This window comes from Brassica napus, chromosome A9 (assembly GCF_020379485.1).
Source record: "Brassica napus cultivar Da-Ae chromosome A9, Da-Ae, whole genome shotgun sequence".
NCBI lineage: Eukaryota > Viridiplantae > Streptophyta > Magnoliopsida > Brassicales > Brassicaceae > Brassica > Brassica napus.
This window is the reverse complement of record NC_063442.1, coordinates 34024400-34044868: the sequence shown is the minus strand read 5'-3', so window position 1 is coordinate 34044868 and position 20469 is coordinate 34024400. Positions and strand designations below refer to the sequence as shown.

General features: G+C 43.2%; 3 protein-coding genes and 1 pseudogene across 3 annotated transcripts; all 4 read left to right on the top strand.

Moving 5' to 3' along the window:
• Window positions 1–668: 668 nt before the first annotated feature.
• On the top strand, window positions 669–1730 carry LOC106362710 (ABC transporter G family member 20-like). The gene has a single exon (XM_013802568.3). The coding sequence runs from the start codon at window positions 669–671 to the stop codon at window positions 1728–1730; it is 1062 nt and encodes a 353-aa protein (XP_013658022.1).
• Window positions 1731–2633: 903 nt separating this feature from the next.
• LOC106386480 (meiosis-specific protein ASY2-like) lies at window positions 2634–5977 on the top strand. The gene is made up of 4 exons (XM_048741112.1): window positions 2634–3441; window positions 3511–3645; window positions 3720–4621; window positions 4698–5977. Exons 1-4 carry the CDS (start codon window positions 2637–2639, stop codon window positions 5793–5795), a joined length of 2940 nt encoding a protein of 979 aa, XP_048597069.1. The 5' UTR covers window positions 2634–2636; the 3' UTR covers window positions 5796–5977.
• Window positions 5978–12628: 6651 nt separating this feature from the next.
• On the top strand, window positions 12629–16904 carry LOC106362696 (annotated as a pseudogene).
• Window positions 16905–17053: 149 nt separating this feature from the next.
• On the top strand, window positions 17054–17936 carry LOC125578187 (uncharacterized mitochondrial protein AtMg00310-like). The gene is made up of 2 exons (XM_048740527.1): window positions 17054–17806; window positions 17898–17936. Exons 1-2 carry the CDS (start codon window positions 17054–17056, stop codon window positions 17934–17936), a joined length of 792 nt encoding a protein of 263 aa, XP_048596484.1.
• Window positions 17937–20469: the final 2533 nt, after the last annotated feature.

Genomic DNA, 20469 nt, shown 5'->3' with positions numbered 1-20469 from the left:
GTCCACACTAAAAACAGTGTCTCTCGAGCCTGTGAATCAAATAGAAAAACTCGTGACTAAAACCAAATAAATTGAAAATTAAAAGCTCGTGACTAAAACCAAATAACTAGAAAATAATAAAAACTACATACAAAGATAAATAGAAATTAAAATAGAAAGGGGCAGATGAATCGTAGTGTTATGAAAATATTCCTTGTCAATCTTACATTAATGAATTTTACCCATTGTTTCTTATTACAACTCCAGAAATCAGGTTATACTCAATAAATGTGAAATAAATACGCAATTTCATGAAATCTATTTACTTTTGGGAGCAAAATCACTTTAAATTTTTAATACGATTTTCTAAAGTACCTTAAGCCCCAAGAAAGAGACGTATGCACACATACATGGAAAAACATGAATGGATTTGCCCAACTCCTCACCTATTCTTGAACTTCAATTATATATTTATATAAATACACTCATACAAACAAAAGCTATCTGCGTATATATAATAAAAAGCTACAAAAGCTAGAGTTAGATATTTAGAGATCACCAAACAATTTGACAAGTTTCTATCTCTTTATTCCCATCCAAACATTCTATAAAAGTCTCATTTCTATCACAAACTTTAGACACATCGCCTGAGAGGCCAAAAGGAACTTTATTAGACAATAATTCACGTGATGTCTGGTTTGCTCAACAAACTATCTCCGGCCATACGGGCCAACAAGAGCGATGACCTTCCTCTGTTTTACACTGACCAGTCCATGGGTTTCCAGAGAGGTCATAGAAACACACCTAAAGTCTCAGTCACACTTGCAGAGCTTCTCATGAGTATGGAATATGATCAGAACGGCCGGAGTCAGGCTTTGGATATCGCACTTGCCTCCAATTTCTTCTCCTCGGTTTCTTCTTATCCCTTGACTTCTCCTTCTCCGTTCGTCCTCTCCTTCAAAGACTTGACTTACAGCGTGAAGATCAAGAATATGTTTAACCCACTTCCCTGTTGCGGGAGCTCCGATGGTGATGGTATGGAGATGAATACCAAGATACTCCTCAATGGTATCTCCGGTGAAGCCAAAGAAGGAGAGATGATGGCCGTTCTTGGAGCAAGCGGGTCAGGGAAGTCAACACTCATCGATGCATTAGCCAACCGTATCGCAAAAGAGAGCCTACACGGTTCCATCACTCTAAACGGTGAAGTTCTTGAATCCAGCCTTCATAAAGTCATATCAGCTTACGTGATGCAAGACGATCTTCTCTTCCCGATGCTCACCGTGGAAGAAACTTTAATGTTCTCCGCGGAGTTCAGGCTCCCAAGATCACTCTCCAAGAAGAAGAAGCAAGCACGTGTCCAAGCTTTGATCGACCAGCTCGGTCTGAGGAACGCAGCCACGACCGTGATTGGTGATGAGGGACATAGAGGTGTGTCGGGAGGAGAAAGAAGACGTGTCTCAATCGGAATCGACATAATACATGACCCGATTATTCTCTTCCTCGATGAGCCAACCTCGGGTTTGGACTCTACAAGTGCTTACATGGTTGTTAAAGTGCTTCAGAGAGTTGCAAAGAGTGGTAGCATAGTTATCATGTCTATACATCAGCCAAGTTACAGAATCTTAGGCTTGCTAGACAAGTTACTCTTCCTGTCAAGAGGGAACACAGTTTACAGTGGCTCACCGACAAATCTCCCTCGGTTCTTCTCAGAGTATGTGTTTAAGGTGAGTTTGGTCTCGGTGAAGTAAACAATACTAAAAATGGGTCGAACAGAGGCGTTTATTAGATTTCGAGATGATGTTACAAAGGTGGAGAAAGTAAAAGCAGGCCGGAGCTCGTGAGAGCTTAAACCGGAAAAGTACAAATAGCAGAGAAATGACTGTACGGATGATAAACCCTAATCTCGCCGCTAAGTTTGTGTAGCTAAGTGTCGATGCCTTTCTCCTTTGCCTTCCTCTCCTTTTATACTCTGTTCGATTACCTTAACCTAATCTCTTTTTACTGATTGGGCTTTGTCGGCCTTTCGGGCCTGATTATGAGATGCTCGCTGAGCCGTTGAGTCGATCAACCTCGCTTCGCTTGCTCTCTGCTTCGACTATCGGCGCTCCCTGTCGAGTCGATGCCTCGAGAATCGGCTTCTGCGCCGATGTCGACTCGGTTTGCTGGACTGGGCCCTTTGTTCGATGGGCTTTGTGGATGGGTTAAATCCATCCCCAACAGTAAGTCCCCCCCCAGTTCATTGATGGTCGAGCAATCGATCTTTGATGAATTTGGTGTCTGTGGTTCGGAGAACAAAAGGTTCAATCCGAGCAAATGACAGGTCGTTGAGGAGTCAATCCGTTCAATCGATACTCCCCGATCGAGGGAGTGGATTGATGCGTCCGTTTCTCACGCGTTGCGATCGTGAGATAAACGCTTACGGGTCGAGAATACGGACCGGCGCATCTGTTGATCACGCGCCTAATTGGGTTTAGGCCCACTTAGGCCTTATTAGGCGTAATGATGACGCTTTGATCCCCGCGCTTATCTCTCTCTATAAATAGCGACCCCCTCTCCACTTCTTTTCATTTTCCTCCGCAGCGCTAAAGGTACTTTCTCTCTCTACGCTCCTTTCTCTCTCTTTATCTCTGTTTTTAGATCTGCGAGTATCCGAGATGTCGTCATCTCATCGTTTGACGCGAGAACAAAAGGGAAAGGGGGCGGTCTCTTCTCGGGACTCTGACGATGTCCATCACGAAGCGATGATGGATACGGGGAATATGGATTTATCGCAGCGTCTCTTGGTCTCGGAAGCGAGAGAACAGTTCCGGGGTGACGACGACGGTCAAGAAGCGGTCGACGCCTCGATTGTCCCGATCAGCTACTACCCTGGGAACATCTTCGCTGAGGAGAGCCCCCTGGAGGTTTGGAGAATTCGACCTTCGGTCGTCGATGGACAAGATTGGTCCAACGTCGAGAGGACGAAGTCTACCGTGGAGTCGGTGGAAGCTATCCTCCGAGATCTCAATGCACACGGGGTCTCGTTCATCGTTCCAAAACGGGATCAGAGGCCTTGGTCGCCTCCGAAGGGATATCAATGCATTTACGAGTCGTATTTTCGGAGCGACACGAAGTTGTGGTTCCCAATTCCCCGAATTGTCACGGCTTATGCGTTCCGCAGAGGAGTCGCCTTAAGCCAGTTGATGAACGGTTCTCTCCGGTTAATGGTCGTTCTATCGGTGATCGCGGCTGAGGCAGGGACATCGATGAGTGTGAGGTCGTTTGAGGAGTTGACTTCAGTCTCAATTTCCGATGATGGGCTCGTCTCGACGAGGATGCGCCCAAATTATAACGTGGTCACGGGATACCCGACCAAAACCTCAGACTGGCAGCGTTCGTATTTCTATGTGAAGTCGAACAGATCAGCGTTCGAGGAGCCTCCGAAGTCTGGTTATCGCGTTCTCTGGAATGCAGAGATGGGTACTGCACAGTATCTTATGTGACAATTGTAGCATGTGCTCGTCTAACGCGTCTCTTTTCCTTTTGTAGTTGGTCATCCGAATCTCGCCACTTATCCCGAGGATTGGAAGGAGAGTGCTCGGATCGTTGCGTTGCAGAAGCAAGATCACTGGGAGGACTTTACTCGGGAGAGAATTCAAAGATCCATAGATCAAATTGCTAGTCGTGAGTTTTTTTTTTGTTTCCCTTCTGCTTTTCCTAGCAAGTGAATAGCGTGTATTAAGAATTTTTCTTTGCAGAACGTTGGATCTCAAACTTGCTTCCCCTCGTCAATCAATCGACTTCGAAGAGATTATCCCTCTTTACTCGAGCTGAGCAGAAAGAGATCAACCGAGCCAAGACAATGAAGCAATTGCCCGACCTTAGTCTTATTGTAGCTGAAAAGATAGGCGCCAAGCGAGGCGCTTCCGGGAGCAGGGTTGGCCCTTCGGGGTTGGAAGCGGTAGAGGCGACCCCAATTGCTGCTGAGCAAACGCGTACTGGTGGCTCCTCGCAGGGTAAAAGCTTGAAGAAGAGCAAGAAAAAGGCCGAGGGTCCGAAGGAATCTTCTGAGCCGGGGCAAACTGGGGCAGATGGTTCCTCTAAAAAAGGGGGTAAGAAACGGAAAGCCGGGGATTTGCCCGCCGAGGACGCTCCTAAGAAGAAAAAGATGAAGAAGAAAGAATTGGCTATGCCCCGCTCATCCTCGGTCTGTGAAGAAGAACTTCAGGCTTTAGTTCCTGAAGCTATCCCGGGGGTCGAGACCTCGGAGGATGACGAGAACGAGACTATCGCCTTTCGCCGGCGGAAGCGGGAGGGTCGAGTCATCGAGGAGGTGTCTCGCGGAGCCTTAACCGGTGATCTGCGTTCTGCCGAGGGTCCACAAGAAGTACAGACTTCGGGGGGACAACAAGACCGCTCGAGAAACGAGTCCCCTGCTCATATCACTGAGGGATCTGAGACCCGAGTGTCTGGTCGTCCCAAGGAAACCCCGGCTGACGGATTCAGGTTCGAATTCACCCGCGAACTTCCGCTGTCTTGTTACCCGGAAGATTGTGCCCGCCTGTTGCGGTTGGTTAAAGGCGGTCCCGATCAACTCCCTTCGGTACGAGATCTCATCTTCAAAGATGAATATGAGCATGCTGCTTGCTCGTCTGTAAAGGTAAGCGGTTGTTCGTTATCTTCTCTTTGAGCCTTGAGTTACTTTAGCTAAGTTTTCCTTGTTGTGTTTTGATCAGAGCCATGGTGATTGGAACGTTTTGATCGAGAAATACGATTCATCTCTCAGACGAGCCAAAGAACAGATTCGTGAGGGCGAGGAGGCTAGGAAGAGAACGGAGGAAGCTCTCCGGGTTTCTACACGAGAGAAGGCAGACGCCATTGCTCGAGAAAAAACCCTTAGAAAGGCGTTTGACGAGACGCGGACATCTGACGCGGCCGAGTTGCAGATGTGCAAGGAGGCGATGAACAATCTAGAGCTCGTGGTGGATAAGCAGCAGAAGGAAAAGGCCGACCTGGAGGCAAAGATGGCCGCGGAACTGCTGAGACATTCCGAGGAGATGGATAGGCTTCGGAAATCTCGTAAATACGAGGTTACGCACGAGAGGATCCGCGTGCTGATTGCCATGATTGCTAAAGCCGAGAAGCGCTTTCATAGGATTTCCCTCCGCGAGGACAAAAGGGACAACTACGATGATGCTCGGTGTCTCTATAGTCAGGCCTTCGGGACGAGGAAGTGTCTTGAGCAGATCAAGGCTTCGGGTGTAGAAATCCCGCAGGAAACCATCGACTTCTTCATCGGGCAAGAGAAGCACTACGAGGAAGAAGCAGAGCGCTTGGAGGTAAAGGAGATTCCTGCGGAAGATCTCTGCCTTTCTCCGCTAGTGTTGGAGTCTCGGTTTCTGATCGAAGAAATTTGGAGCCAGCTCGACCCGTTTGGGTCGAATATCGATCTGATAGATTCGGAGGCCGCTGTTGCTCTGCGTACTCCTCTTCGTTCTGAGGGTCCGATGGAGAGGCCCGCTCAAACTGCTGTGTCTTCCAACCAACCCACCGATCAAGATGCTGATCTCGCGAAGCAGACATCGGCGGGAGCGGTTGTTCTCAAGGACGGGGCAGTGCCGACCATTGTGCTAACAGATTCCCCCGCTAAGGCGTCGAAGAATGCCAGCTCATCCGCTTCCTCGTCGGAAGACCCGGAGAAGGGTGACGATGTTCCTGCGGGGATGCCTATTGCGGACGCGACTGCGCCAGCCCCAGCCAAATTTGGTCGCATCTCGGGTCCCGGAGAAAAAGACGGTGATGGTGGCAAGAATCTTCCCGCTGGTGACGAATAGGGAGCTGCTATCTGGTCGAGGACCTTCTCTTCTTGTTGTACTTTCGCAGTTTGCTTTTTAGTAGACTTTTTCTCCTTATGTTGTACTTCGGTCTCGTTGAGACCTTTGAACCTTTATGTACCGTTGGCCCATATGGGTCTTGTTGTTCGATACTCGGGATGTTTGCTTTTTATCAAATGTTTGCTTTGCTTCGAATCGTAACTCGTTTCTCGTTAAGTCGTTCCCGTTAGCCTTGTCTGTAACTAAATAACAAAGAAAAAACAAGGCAAGGACTTTTAACGAGTTTCCGAGGAAAAGGTATCTGGATGCTCCGCGGTAACCGAGAGAAATTTGGTCGGCCAACTCATTATTCTTCGATTTGCAATAAGATCCAGAAATTTCGCTTGTGAGTCGGTCAATGCCTCGAGCATCGGTGACGCGGAACTCTGTTTTTCCCTTCGTTCGATATCTGATCAGGATATCGTCGACTAAGTGGGATGAGTGCTCGTGCGCCGCTTTCGAGTTAAGGGGCTAGCATCATTTGGCTCTCGTCATTTTTTACTCGAGGGAGTGAGACGAGATGTATTTTTTGTTAGGTTGGGGCTGGACCCCGTAGAGGGGATGCCTACGTACCTCCGGGGAGGATCAAGCCTTTCGTAGTTCATTTTGGTCCAAGTAAAAGTGACTTGGTAGTCATTTACTTGGACGAGTAGAAGTGACCGTAGGGTGCATCTACTCGGTTTTTTTTTTTTTTTTTTTTTTTTTTTTTTTTTGCGAGTAAAACGGTGATGTAGATCATTTTACTCGTTCTGAAAGGGTACTCGTTTTACAAGTAGAAGCGACGAAGATGCATGGAGTTCCAAGCTCGTGGAACTGCTTCTCCGCGGGAAGTTTCGAGTCGATATACTCCTGGTTTGACGACTCGAGTGATCTTATACGGTCCTTCCCAATTTGCGCCGAGTTTTCCAGCGTTGGGTTCCTTGGTGTTCTCAAAGACTTTTCTCATAACCAGATCGCCGAGCTCGAGAGGACGCGATCGGACCTTTTTGTTGTAGTAACTCTCGATTTGGTTTTGGTAGTTTTGGATTCGAAGTAAGGCTTGGTCGCGCTTCTCCTCTAGCCCATCTAGGGCATCTAGCAGCATCTCTTGATTAAGCTCGACATGCTGAGGCATCTTGGACCGGCGGAGACTTGTTACGTTGACCTCGGCTGGAGCCATTGCCTCCATCCCGTAAGCGAGTGAAAAAGGAGTAGATTTTATCGCTCCTCGGGGGGTTGTCCGGTGCGACCAGAGCACGCCGTCAAGTTCATCGGCCCAATGTCCTTTTTTTGAGGTCAAGGCGCTTCTTGATTCCGTCGATGATAATCTTGTTCGAGGATTCTGCTTGTCCGTTTCCTTGAGGATATCTTGGCGTCGAAGGGCTTAGTCGGATGTTCCATTTGTTGCAGAAATCTTTAAAACTTCCGGCCATAAACTGTGATCCGTTGTCTGTCACGATCTCGTATGGTAGACCGTGGCGACAGATGATGTTCTTCCAGACAAAGCCACGAACTTCCTTCTCTGTAACCTGCGCGAAGGCTTCTGCTTCGATCCATTTGGTGAAGTAGTCGGTCAATACTAGCACGAAGCGGCGTTGGCGAGAATTCGGCATTGGTCCGATGATATCCATCCCCCATCGCATAAATGGGTAAGGGGCTGCGGATGTTCGTAGCAACTCGGTTGGGCTATGGATACTCGGAGCGTGTCGTTGACATTTGTCGCATCGCCGGGCATATGCTTCGCAGTCGGTATTCATAGTTGGCCAGAAAAATCCTAAGTTCCGAATCTTCAGGGCTAGTGACCGACCTCCAGAATGGTTTCCACCTGCTCCTTCGTGAGTCTCTGCCATTACTAGCTGCGTTTGCTCGGCAAAAATACATTTCAGGAGGACCTTGTTAGCCGTTACTCGGTGGAGTTCTTCTTCCATGACGACGTAATGCGCGCTGCGCCTCTTTAATCGTCTTGCGGCCCATTTATCCGTTGGGAGTGTGCCCGTGGTGAGGTATTGGATGAATTCAGTCCTCCAGTCGGGTAGTAACTGATCTTGGTTTGTCATCTCGGAGTCGTCGTTGGTCTCGGATAAGGGCGTTGTTTCGAGTTCTGTGGTGACGAAGTTAGCTGATTCCGTTGAGATGTCGATGCTTGGTTTCTCGATTCGATGAATTGGAATAGTCCTTTTGACTTGATCGCGTAGCTTGCTTCCGAGTGCTGCTAGCGCATCCGCACAGACATTTTCTCCACGAGGAACCTTGGTGAGCTCGAAGAATTCGAACTCTTTAGCCAATGCTTGTACAACTCGGAGATAAGCATCCATTCTATCGTTGCGCGCATCGTAATCACCGCTGAACTGACTGGCGACGAGCTGTGAGTCGCAATATGCACTGAGTCGCTTAGCCTTGACTGCTTTGGCGAGGCGAAGGCCTGCGATGAGTGACTCATACTCTGCTTCGTTGTTTGATGCTGGGAAACCGAAGCTGAACGACTGTCGAATGAGCTCTCCCGATGGGGATTGAAGCTGAACTCCTGCTCCAGAGCCTTTGTTTGTCGAGGAACCGTCGACATGCAGGATCCATGTTGAATCCGAGGTTTCCAAATCTTGAGCGAGTTCCGGAGATAGCTCCACGAGAAAATCGGCGAGGACTTGGGCCTTAGCAGCGGTTCTGCACTTATAGGTGATGTCGAGCTCTCCGAGTTCGATCGCCCATTTGGTAAGACGGCCGGCTCTGTTCGTGTTTTGCAGGACAGTTCTGAGCGGCTGGTCGGTGAGAACTTCTACCGAATGTGATTGGAAATATGGGCGGAGTTTCCTCGCTGATTCGACGACGGCCAGGGCCATCTTTTCAAGTGTCGGGTACCGGGTTTCTGGTCCAGTCATCCTCCTGCTCATGTAGAAAACAGGTCGTTGTTCTCCTCGGTCCTCCTTGATTAGCACGCTGCTGACTGCGGCGGATGAGACCGCAATGTAGAGGGATAAAACGTCGCATATATCTGGTTTTGCCAGGATAGGGGGGGTCGTCAGGTAATGTTTGAGCTGACCAAAAGCCTCCTCACATTTATCGTCCCAGACGAATTTTTTGTTTCCTCGGAGGAGATCATAAAAAGGGAGACATTTATCGGTTGACCGGGAAATGAAACGATTAAGTGCTGCAATTCGGCCTGTCAGCCGCTGGACTTCTCGGCAGTTTCTTGGACTGGGTAGATCGAGCACAGCTGATATTTGCTTAGGGTTTGCTTCGATTCCTCGCTGCGTTACTATGTAGCCTAGGAATTCTCCGGACGATACGCCGAAGGTGCATTTGGCCGGGTTTAGCTTCATCTTGTACGCGTTTAGGATGTCGAAACACTCCCGTAAATGTACCAGGTGGTCGTCTGCTCGGATTGATTTGACAAGCATGTCATCAATGTAGACTTCCATCGTTGTACCGAGCTGTTTGGCGAACATGCGATTGACAAGCCGTTGGTAGGTCGCGCCGGCATTCTTCAACCCGAAGGGCATTACTTTGTAGCAGTACGTTCCTCGATCAGTTATGAACGACGTCTTCTCTCGGTCATCAGGATGCATCATGATCTGGTTGTATCCCGAGAAAGCGTCCATAAACGTGAGCATTTCATTGCCGGCAGTTGATTCGACAAGCCTGTCGATGTTCGGAAGCGGATAGCTGTCTTTCGGGCAAGCTTTGTTGAGGTCAGTAAAATCGACGCACATGCGCCACTTGCCGTTCTTCTTCTTGACAACGACTGGGTTAGCGAGCCACTCCGGGTAACGAACTTCTGCTATCGAGCCCGCGCTTAATAATCGCTCGACTTCCTCAACAACTGCTTTGGATCTTTCGGGACCCAGCTTTCGTCTCTTCTGTCGAATGGGCTTGATATTTGGGTCTACGTTTAGCTCGTGAGTCGTGATGGACGGGTCGATTCCCTTCATGTCGGTCATCGACCAAGCAAAGGTAGACAAGTTTTGCTTCAAGAAATCCGTGATAGTGCGCTGCATCTCGTCCGACAAATAAGCGCCTACTCGTAGCACTTTACTTGGATCCGATTCGTCGACTGGGACTTCGAGCACCTCTTCTTTTTGTGGGCAGATCTTGCTTACAGGAGGGGAGATCGAGTTGACTAGTGATTGAGATCGCTGCAATTTTACCGTGGCGATTAGGAGATCTCGCGCAGCCCGTTGATCTCCTCTTACTGTCTTAATAGTACCGTCCATTCCCGGGAATTTAACGCACTGATGATACGTTGATGCGATCGCTCGCATGGAGTATAACCATGGGGTACCTAGTATCACGTGGTAGGGAGCCTTGGTGCTGACTACCGAAAACTTGACCATCCGAGCTACTCCCTCAGCTTGTACCGAGAGACGAATAGTTCCCATGATCACTTCAGAGGAGCCGTTAAAGCCGGTGAGAGTTCTGGAAGATGGCTTCACGTCTTTTAAGTCGATTCCCATTTTTTCGAGAGTTTCGCGAAAGATGATATCGACCGAGCTTCCGGTATCGATCAGCACTTTGGTGACGTCATATTTGTCAATAGCCAAAACGACGAGAAGAGGGTCGTTGTGAGGAAAGTTTACTCCGAGAAGGTCTTCGGTCGAGAAAGAGATTGGAGGATCAGCTGGGGACTTCTGTGGCCAGCGCTGCGAGGTGTCCACCATTCGTCGGTGATCTTTGACCGCTCGTACAGAATCCCCGCACGGTGGAGATCCTCCCATAATCACGTTGATCCGCGGCCTGGTATTCGATTGCTTCCTGGTGAGAAGAGCTCGGAGGTCTTCGCTTTCTTTCGGCGGCCCGGCTTTTTTGTGGTCCAGCTTTGTACGCAGATCACCGACTCGCGCGTTAAGTTGATCTCGTAGATCGACGATATGGTTACCGTCAGTAGTTGCCAGTGAAGATCCTGGGCTCAGCGAACGCTTACTTCTTTTGGCGTTGAGCTCGACTCGGAGATCGGAAGATCCGGGAGTCTTGTCGTTCGTCGCCGTGGTCTTTCGTTTGAGAAGTACGCGCAAGTCCAACGGGTCGAGGGTTTCCTCGAGATCACTCTCTTCGTCTGATGAAGACTCCGGTTGGGCGCGAATAACTTCAATCCTTTGTCTGGCTGCCGGCGGATCTTCGTCAGCCGAGGCGTCACCATCGTCGTTTGGGTGTGGGATTTGCTCGGCATTCCTTGGCTTTTGGTCGTCTTGACGCGGTTTAGCCGGATTTTTTCGCTGATTTTTCCTGTCCTTGTTTCTGCTCCAACTGTTCTCGCTTCTTGGCTTCGGAGGAGGAATCTTGATTTCACCGCTTTCAAGTGAGGAGAGGAATTGCGCGAAAAGTGTTTTGCATTCTGAAGTGTCGTGGCCTTTTACACCGTGGAGTTTGCACGATTTAGTAAGCCCTGGTGGGGTCCGGGAAGATCCCGCTGCCGAATCGACCTGGGCGACTGTGGCTGGGGCGGTTGCTCGGGGGGATTCGCTTGGAGGATCCGTTTCCCGATGAAAGGTGTTCCACTTCTTCCCGTTTTCGTCAACAACGTAAAGGAGACCGTTCTTTCGGTTATTTTTATCGCTTGGGGCGTGCTGACGAGGTTCGATGTGAGCTGTGACGGCGTTCTTAGGAGCCGATTGCTTCGCCGGGTTGTGCTTGCTCAAGATGGCTTTAGTGTCTTCTTCCATGCGAATGAAGTTGTGGGAACGAGCAACGGCATCTTGCAGCGTCGTGGCGGTGCATCGATAAAGATCTTCTCGGAACTTACATTCCACAAGGAGATTATTCCTCAAGGCATCAACGGCGATGTGGTCTGGGATGTTGATCCTTGACACGACGGATTTAAAGCGCTCCATGTAATCACGAAGATTCTGGTCCTTCGTTTGCTTGAGGTTCCAGAGGGTCGAAGCCGTTGCTTCGCGCTTGGTGAACATGATGTAAGTCTTGAGGAAGGCCGAGGAGAGCTCTTTGAAGCTTCTAATTGAATTCTCTTCGAGTCCCGAGAACCAGGTTAAGGCTTGCTCGTTGAGTGTTTCAATGAAGAGTTGGCAGTATCCCGCGTCTCTTTCGTCGGGGGCGAGTCTGGCCCTTGCTACCGCAATATTGAAAGCTGTCAAATGCTCGACGGGATCTCCTCCTGGTTTGTACTCTGGAAGACGCAACTTGTCCATCTTTCGGAGTTTAACCTCCGTCAGTTCCTCGGTGAAAGGAGTACGCGATGTTGATGCGATGACACTGTCAATCTCGGGTACTGCGCTCGTTGCTTGGTGGATCCTTGAACTCATTTGTTGGAAATTTAGTTTAAGCTCGGCGAGTTCTCGGACGGTCGATGAATCTGACGTTGTAGGAAAAACATCGGCGGCTAGGGTTTCCGCGAGTTGGAGAGTAGGATCGACTGGGTTCGTCGATCGTCCTTCTGCCGGAGTAGGGGGGTTTGTATTGAAAAGGTGACGACGAAGCGGTTGTGAGTTACCGGTGGAGGTGCTAAGAGCAGCTACGATAGCGGCGAGTTGATCGTTCGTCGTCTTCTGAACTTCTTCTTGATGAGCAAGTCGGGCTATGACTGAACTCATGAACTCCGACGAGAGGAGGGGAGGAGGCGTGAGTGCCGGCTCCTCTCCGGAGGTATCAAGGTTCGTACCTCCGGTGGTCATATCGGTCTAGAAACGCTAAGTCTGTTCGCCCCACGGTGGGCGCCAATTGTTTAAGGTGAGTTTGGTCTCGGTGAAGTAAACAATACTAAAAATGGGTCGAACAGAGGCGTTTATTAGATTTCGAGATGATGTTACAAAGGTGGAGAAAGTAAAAGCAGGCCGGAGCTCGTGAGAGCTTAAACCGGAAAAGTACAAATAGCAGAGAAATGACTGTACGGATGATAAACCCTAATCTCGCCGCTAAGTTTGTGTAGCTAAGTGTCGATGCCTTTCTCCTTTGCCTTCCTCTCCTTTTATACTCTGTTCGATTACCTTAACCTAATCTCTTTTTACTGATTGGGCTTTGTCGGCCTTTCGGGCCTGATTATGAGATGCTCGCTGAGCCGTTGAGTCGATCAACCTCGCTTCGCTTGCTCTCTGCTTCGACTATCGGCGCTCCCTGTCGAGTCGATGCCTCGAGAATCGGCTTCTGCGCCGATGTCGACTCGGTTTGCTGGACTGGGCCCTTTGTTCGATGGGCTTTGTGGATGGGTTAAATCCATCCCCAACAGTATGGTCACGTTATCCCCGAAAACGAGAACAAGACAGAGTTCGCACTTGACCTAATACGTGAGCTGGAAGATTCACCAGAAGGAACTAAAACCCTAGTTGAGTTTCACAAGCAATGGAGAGCAAAGGAAACCCTAAACCAAACCACAAGAAACACTAATGTCTCTCTCAAAGACGCTATCAACGCAAGCATCTCAAGAGAGAAGCTAGTCTCCGCCTGCAGAGCCGGTCCTGAGATTTTGAGGGTTAGTCCGAAGTTTATATAATTCTTTTTTCACAAATTTTGGGAGCATATATATATAATTTTTTTAAAAATCACTTGACTATGATCAGGACCGGTCCTCCAGAGGAGAAACAAACCTAAAATCAACATTTCAAACATTTGCAAACCCATTCTGGACTGAGATTCTAGTCATTGCCAAAAGATCTATGCTAAACTCAAGAAGACAACCAGAGCTTTTCGGAATCCGCCTAGGAGCTGTGCTAGTCACCGGAACAATCCTAGCTACAATGTTCTGGAAGCTAGATAACTCACCGAGAGGCATACAAGAACGTTTAGGGTTCTTCGCATTCGCAATGTCAACAACGTTCTACACATGCGCCGAAGCCATACCAGTCTTTCTCTAAGAGCGTTACATCTTCATGAGAGAAACCGCTTACAACGCTTACCGTAGATCGTCGTACGTCCTCGCACACACGATCATCTCCCTCCCAGCTCTTGTTATCTTATCCGCTACCTTCGCCGCCACGACTTTCTTTGCGGTTGGTCTCGCCGGAGGCTCCGAGGGGTTCTTATTCTTCTTCTTGACGATCTTGGCAGCGTTTTGGGCGGGAAGCTCATTCGTGACGTTCCTATCCGGCGTCGTATCGCATGTGATGATTGGATTCACGGTGGTTGTAGCGATCTTAGCTTACTTCCTCCTCTTCTCTGGATTCTTCATCGCCAGAGATAGGATCCCTCTCTACTGGTTATGGTTTCATTACCTCTCGCTCGTGAAGTACCCTTACGAAGGTGTGCTTCAGAACGAGTTTGAAGATCCGACGAAGTGCTTTGTAAGAGGGATACAGATGTTTGATAGTTCGCCGCTGGGACAAGTTCCGGATGCTGTGAAAATCAATTTGCTTAAGAGTATGAGCGGTGTTCTGGGGTTTAATGTGACGGCGGAGACGTGTGTGACGACGGGGGTTGATATTTTGAAGAAGCAGGGGATCACGGAGATGAGTAAATGGAGTTGCTTGTTGATCACGGTAGCTTGGGGGTTCTTGTTTAGGGTTCTGTTTTACTTCACACTCTTGGTCGGAAGCAAGAACAAGCGGCGCTGATTTTTACTAATCTTACTGCTGTAAATTTAGTTTATTTTATAAAAGGAAAGCAAAAGAGATTAGTGTAAGTAAAGTAACTAAAAGGTCTGTCTTTATTTTCGAAACACTTTTTTTTAAAAAAATATTCTACTTATATATTACTAGGCAAGGAACCCGTGCGATATCGCACGGGAACTCATTTTATAAAATAAATATGTTATATTTTATGATTAGAGAAAATACATGTGTTACAAACCTATTTTCATGAAACTATATTACTTTATTTATAGTACTAAAAATCTATATTTTGTTTATAGGTTTGGTTGCGATAAAATTACAAATATGTCAATACCAAATAATATATATGTTTTATTATCCATTTAACTAAGTTATTTGAAATTTTCAAAAACAACTAAACATTTGAAACTAATTAAAAAGAGTCTAAACATACTTCAATTTATTCAAGCAAAAATTAAAAACACATTGAAGTAACCAGATTCATTTTTATCTGAAATATTATTTAAACTTAAAAATAAAAACATTTTTGAAAGGTTACACTTCAAAAACATTTTTTAGTATATTATAGGATGCATGTCTTCATAAGAAAAAGACTATTTAATAAACAAATGCATTTTCATGTAAAATAAAATTTTAAATAGAGAAAAATTGAAAATAATAAAAAGAAATATTCATAAACTGTTCAATTGTTACGTGAAAAATACCCCCATAACTTAAAATTTATAACCAGTTGGTAAAAAAACACACACATTGAAGGTTCTATGCATGTTCTAAGTTACTATCTTGAACACATTAATTAAAAAATATATGCTACTTTGCATAAATTATATTTTTATATAAAACATCTTCTTATTGCTTTAAAGAAGTTTATACGCCAAAAAAGAGAAAAAAAATATATCCTGACTTTCCATAGACTTTTAAAATGAATAATATTAAGTAAAATGAGAAAATAACCAAAAATTATCAATAAAAATATTTAAATGAAAAAGACACATAAATACATATATTATATATTGTTCAACTAATAATATTTGTCAGCAACCTTATTAGTAACATTTATTTTATTTTACTTATTGTTATACCAACAAAATTAGAACTAAAGTCACATGAATTAATTTTTACAGAATAAAAAATTCTTGACCAACAAGATTTTCACTCAAAATGACATTAATACATTGTTTTTAGCATCATCGTCAATGTATATTATTTTTCGTGTATATTATTTATTTAATATCATAAATATTTTTATAAATAGAATTATCATTTTATGTATTCATAATAACTTAGAAATTCGACTAATTCGATTAGTGATTTATTTAGAATATTTAAAAAATATTTATTAAACATTATAAAAGAATATGTATATAAACCAATAATCAACTCTTCTTGATACCTAATAAATAATCAAATTTAATATTGATATATAAAATATATTTTTCATAGTATTAAATATATTTATATAAAACTTTATGTTCCGGTTATATTTATATTAGAATAAATATTGCATACAAGTGTGTCTCCATCTTTTAAGGTTTCTTCTTACAATTGTTACATGATCTTTAGTTCCAACCATTTCCTGAACAAATTTTAATTATTTTTTCATGACATTTAAATAAATTTTCCTATTAAAAGACCATACTAGAATTACTAGTTTGTACTCTTTTTAAAAATTATTAATTATATGTCAATAACAAAATCAGTTACTATTTATATATATATATATATGCTCTTTTTCTGAGAAAAAATATCACGGAAATTGGATACCGTAGCAAAAGTCTGTTGACTTATATTTACTGGTCCCTTCTCATTTGTATGCCATCTAAATTTGTCTAATTCACAGTAACTAAAAGGAAACGATTGTAGTTTTTGGTAAATGTATGTTACATGGATCAAACGTGTGTTCATAATCATGTATATGCACATGGTCTGTTAGGAACACCGTAACCGTTGTTGCGTAAAGGTTCTGGAAATTAGAAATGTTTCTTCCAATACGCTACGAACACACGCTTGAATGTTCTGAATAGATTCATGCACGAATAATATGCTTTGTATATTGAAGAGTTTTAGTGACATGTGCATGCGTGAGATAGAATATTATAGATTATGCGTTTAAGTTGACGGTTCCTAAGTTTTTTTTTCTGAAACTAACGGTTCCTAAGTTGTTAGTATGAAAAGTCACCAATCCTTGATACTAATGTGTGCATGCATAAATAGTTCTGAGAAATTAAATGATATGCAAGCGGTTGACTTTTGTGATGGTTGCGATGTGAAAAGTCACAAATAAAAGTTGTGAGTACCAAGAGTCAGTCGGTGAATTGATTCAACATCAAACCAAATCAAACATGGATCACGATTGCTATCTTTTTTTTTTTAATAAAATAAAATGTTAGGGTTGAATTAGAACAAGTCTAAATTAATGTCATGGCTTGATTTCATCACAGGAATCATAAAGTATAATCATCACATCCTTTCTTATGCAGTCGAAGTAATATTGAGATATAAATACTCTGGAATGTTATCAGTTTTTCAAATAAAATTTACATGTTTAGGTTAAGATATAAGCATAACAAAAAGAGTTCATGTTTATATGTGTTTTCAAAGATCTTTATATGTTCAATAACAATGAATCTCCCTATTTTCTAGTTTATATGTGATTTTTGTGATTTATTGGTTTTTAATTTGTTAACGTCCAAAACTCTTTATATAGAAGATTAAAAATTGCATGAGGAATTTGCAACTACTAAGACTCGCATGAGGAATTTGTTGGGGATTCATAATATTGGAGGGATAGGAAAGTATTTGGGTTTACCAGAGCAGTTTGGGTCAAAGAAAAGTGAGATGTTTGCATATATTATTGATAAGGTGAAGAAGGTCACTCAAGGATGGAAGCAAAGACACTTATCACATGGAGGAAAGGAAATCCTGCTCAAAGCAGTGGCTATGGCTATGCCAATATATTCAATGAATATTTTTAAACTCCCCAAGGAGGTATGTGAAGAAATCAATGGTATTTTGGCACGGTTCTGGTGGAGTTCGGGTGAAAATAAAGGTATGCACTGGTACTCTTGGAAAAGAGTTTGCTTGCCAAAGAAGGAAGGTGGACTTGGTTTTCGAGATTTGGAAACTTTCAATCAAGCGTTACTTGGTAAACAAGTTTGGAGGATAATGCAGAATCCAAACTGTTTGATGGCACGCATTTTGCAGGCTCGGTATTTCCCTGAAGGAGATATACTAAAGGCTACAGTTAAAAGGAAATCCTCATATGCATGGAAATCTATCATGTATGGCAAGGAGTTGATTGTGAAAGGAATGAGACATCTTATTGGTGATGGCTCTTTTACAAATATGTGGACGGATCAGTGGTTACAGGTACATCCCCCACGTCCACCACGACCAATCACTGAAGTGGATGAGGCAGAGAAAGTCAGTATGTACCTCCATAGTAATAATACTGGTTGGGACTTGGACAAACTGAGACTAGTAGTTGAACCGGAAGATTTTGAGGTTATTGTCTCTCTGAAAATCAGCCCGGTTGCGCAACAAGATCTTGTTGGATGGCACTATACTCAAGATGGTATTTATACTGTTAAATCAGGTTATTGGGTGGCAATGCACTTACCTGAAAACACAGTGATTCAACCTACAAATGGGAATCAGCTACTGAAACAAAAAATGTGGAGAACAAAGATACCATCGAAAATACAACATTTTCTTTGGAAGTTATTATCTCGTAGTCTAGCTACTGGTAATAATCTCAGGAGGAGACACATTACAAGGGATGTGATATGTAAGAGATGTTTTCAAACAGAGGAAACAGAATCTCATCTTTTCTTTGATTGTGATTATGCTAAGCAAATCTGGCGAGCCTCTGGAATTGCAAATACAACGATTGATAATTCTAATGCAACACTGGAGGAGAGAATACAGGCTTGTCTATTTGTTAGTTCTTCAGTGCGGCTACAACATTACAATGACCTACCAATATGGATCTTATGGAGACTATGGAAAAGTCGGAATAGGTTAATTTTTCAACACAAACATACAGCATGGAACTTTATTCTTGGATATGCGAGGAATGATGCAAATGAATGGAGAAATATAGGAGCACATGCTATGGCAGACAGATCAAGATCATACCAGCGAAGAGAGGTAGAGGCTCTTAAAAGATGGGCTTTACCGCCCTCAGGATATATGAAATGTAATGTTGATGGTTCTTATATAAGTTCGGAACGAGAAAGCACTGCTGGCTGGGTAATAAGAGATGATTTTGGAACTTATAATGGAGCAGTACAAGCGGTGGGAGAAAAGGTTGGAAATGCTTTGGATGCAGAATTACAAGCTATATTAATGGCGCTTCAACACTGTTGGATGAAAGGTTATAGGAAAATAATCCTGGAGAGTGATTGTTTAAAAGCCATTCAGTTTTTGAGAGATAAGAATTTGTATTTCTCAGGCTACAACTGGATTAGAGACATCACATGGTGGTCCCGAAAATTTGAAGATGTTCGATTTAGTTGGATATCAAGAGAAGCAAACAAGGTGGCTGATAAGCTTGCAAAGACAAGCTCACAAACAATTTCTTTTATTTTTCATAATTATGTTCCTGTAACAATAACAAATCTTCTACATGAAGATTATGTAAACGTACATTTATGATTAATAAAGTATGATGTTATAAAAAAAAAAAAAAGAAGATTAAAAATTGCAATGGTTAGTTAATAGCAAAAGTTGCAATGATTGATCACCAAGAATTACAATCACCAACAGTTGCAGTGGTTCATCACGAAAAATTGCAATGGTTCATTACTAAAAATTATATGATCAACATTTGCAATCTTTTATTTAATCAGTTGTAACTGTTCCACCAAATAATTGCAATGATTCACTTAACTAATATAATTATTAAAAAAATCATCCTCATATATTTTTTATTAAAATAAAAAGACATGATGTTAAGATGAAAAGACACATACTTATATATTTTGCTAACTTCTTTTACATCAAAGCAACTTTTAAGATGAAAAAAACACATTTAAATATGAAAACAGACAACTTTTAACATTTTTTTTGAATTCAAGAATATTTAGTTACTATAAGTAGTACATTTACAATATATTATGAATAGACAAAACATTACAAAAGACACTCTATTGCATATGAAAAGACACATAATTATAAAAGAGACACTTATTGAGATATTTTAACAACTAATTGAAAATTAATTTGTCTTTTATAATGAGAAGACACAATTCTTAACACTAAGAATTGTATAAAGACACTTGTTGATTGAGATTTACCTACTTTGAAAAACTTTTTTAATAGTTGCATGTTGGAAAACATATTTTTTTTATGAAAAGACACACTCTTATAATTAGAATCCATGACTCTCAAAACTAATAAAGACACTTATTAAAATATTATATATAGTTTTAAAGAAAATTTCAGTAGTTGCATTCCGAAAAAAAGTAGAAAGACACTTCTTGATATATTTGTAACTACTTTTTATTTTTACATACTGGAAAATAAATTAATCTCAATTATTTTCCTGAAGAGACACACCTTTTATAATGAGAAGACATGACTCTTAAACCTAATAATTTAAAAAAGACACTTATTAAAATATTATAACTATTTTAAAAAAAAATTCCAATAGTTGCATGTTGGAAAAACAAAATTAATTTCAGTTTTTGATGAAAAGATACAACTCTTAGGAATTAATTTCTGCCACTTTTAATTTGTGTTAATCTTCCTCCTTTTTTTTGAAATACGTATTTGTTCAGGAACATAAATCAATGTCTTGATGTCTTGTTTGATGTCCAGGAACATAAATCAATCTTTCTCTCACGTGTTTGATGTCTGTTTGATATCTTGTTTGATTTCTGCCACTTTTAATTTTCTTTTCACCGCTTGCTCAAGGAACATAAATCAATCCAATTGACGCTATTTGAATGTCTCTGTAATCCAGTCTCTTTTTGAATGGTTAGGAATGTGTGGGTTGATGGAGTGAATTGCGTTTTATTTTTTGGCCAACGAACAATCCACTTGAACACTTACACCAGCAACTATTGTAGGTTCTGATACCCATCTGTAACCAAGAACAGCAGCAAAGTGTAATATACCTTGGCCACCTTTCTTCCAGGGCTTCCTGCATAAGGTTGTTTTTCATA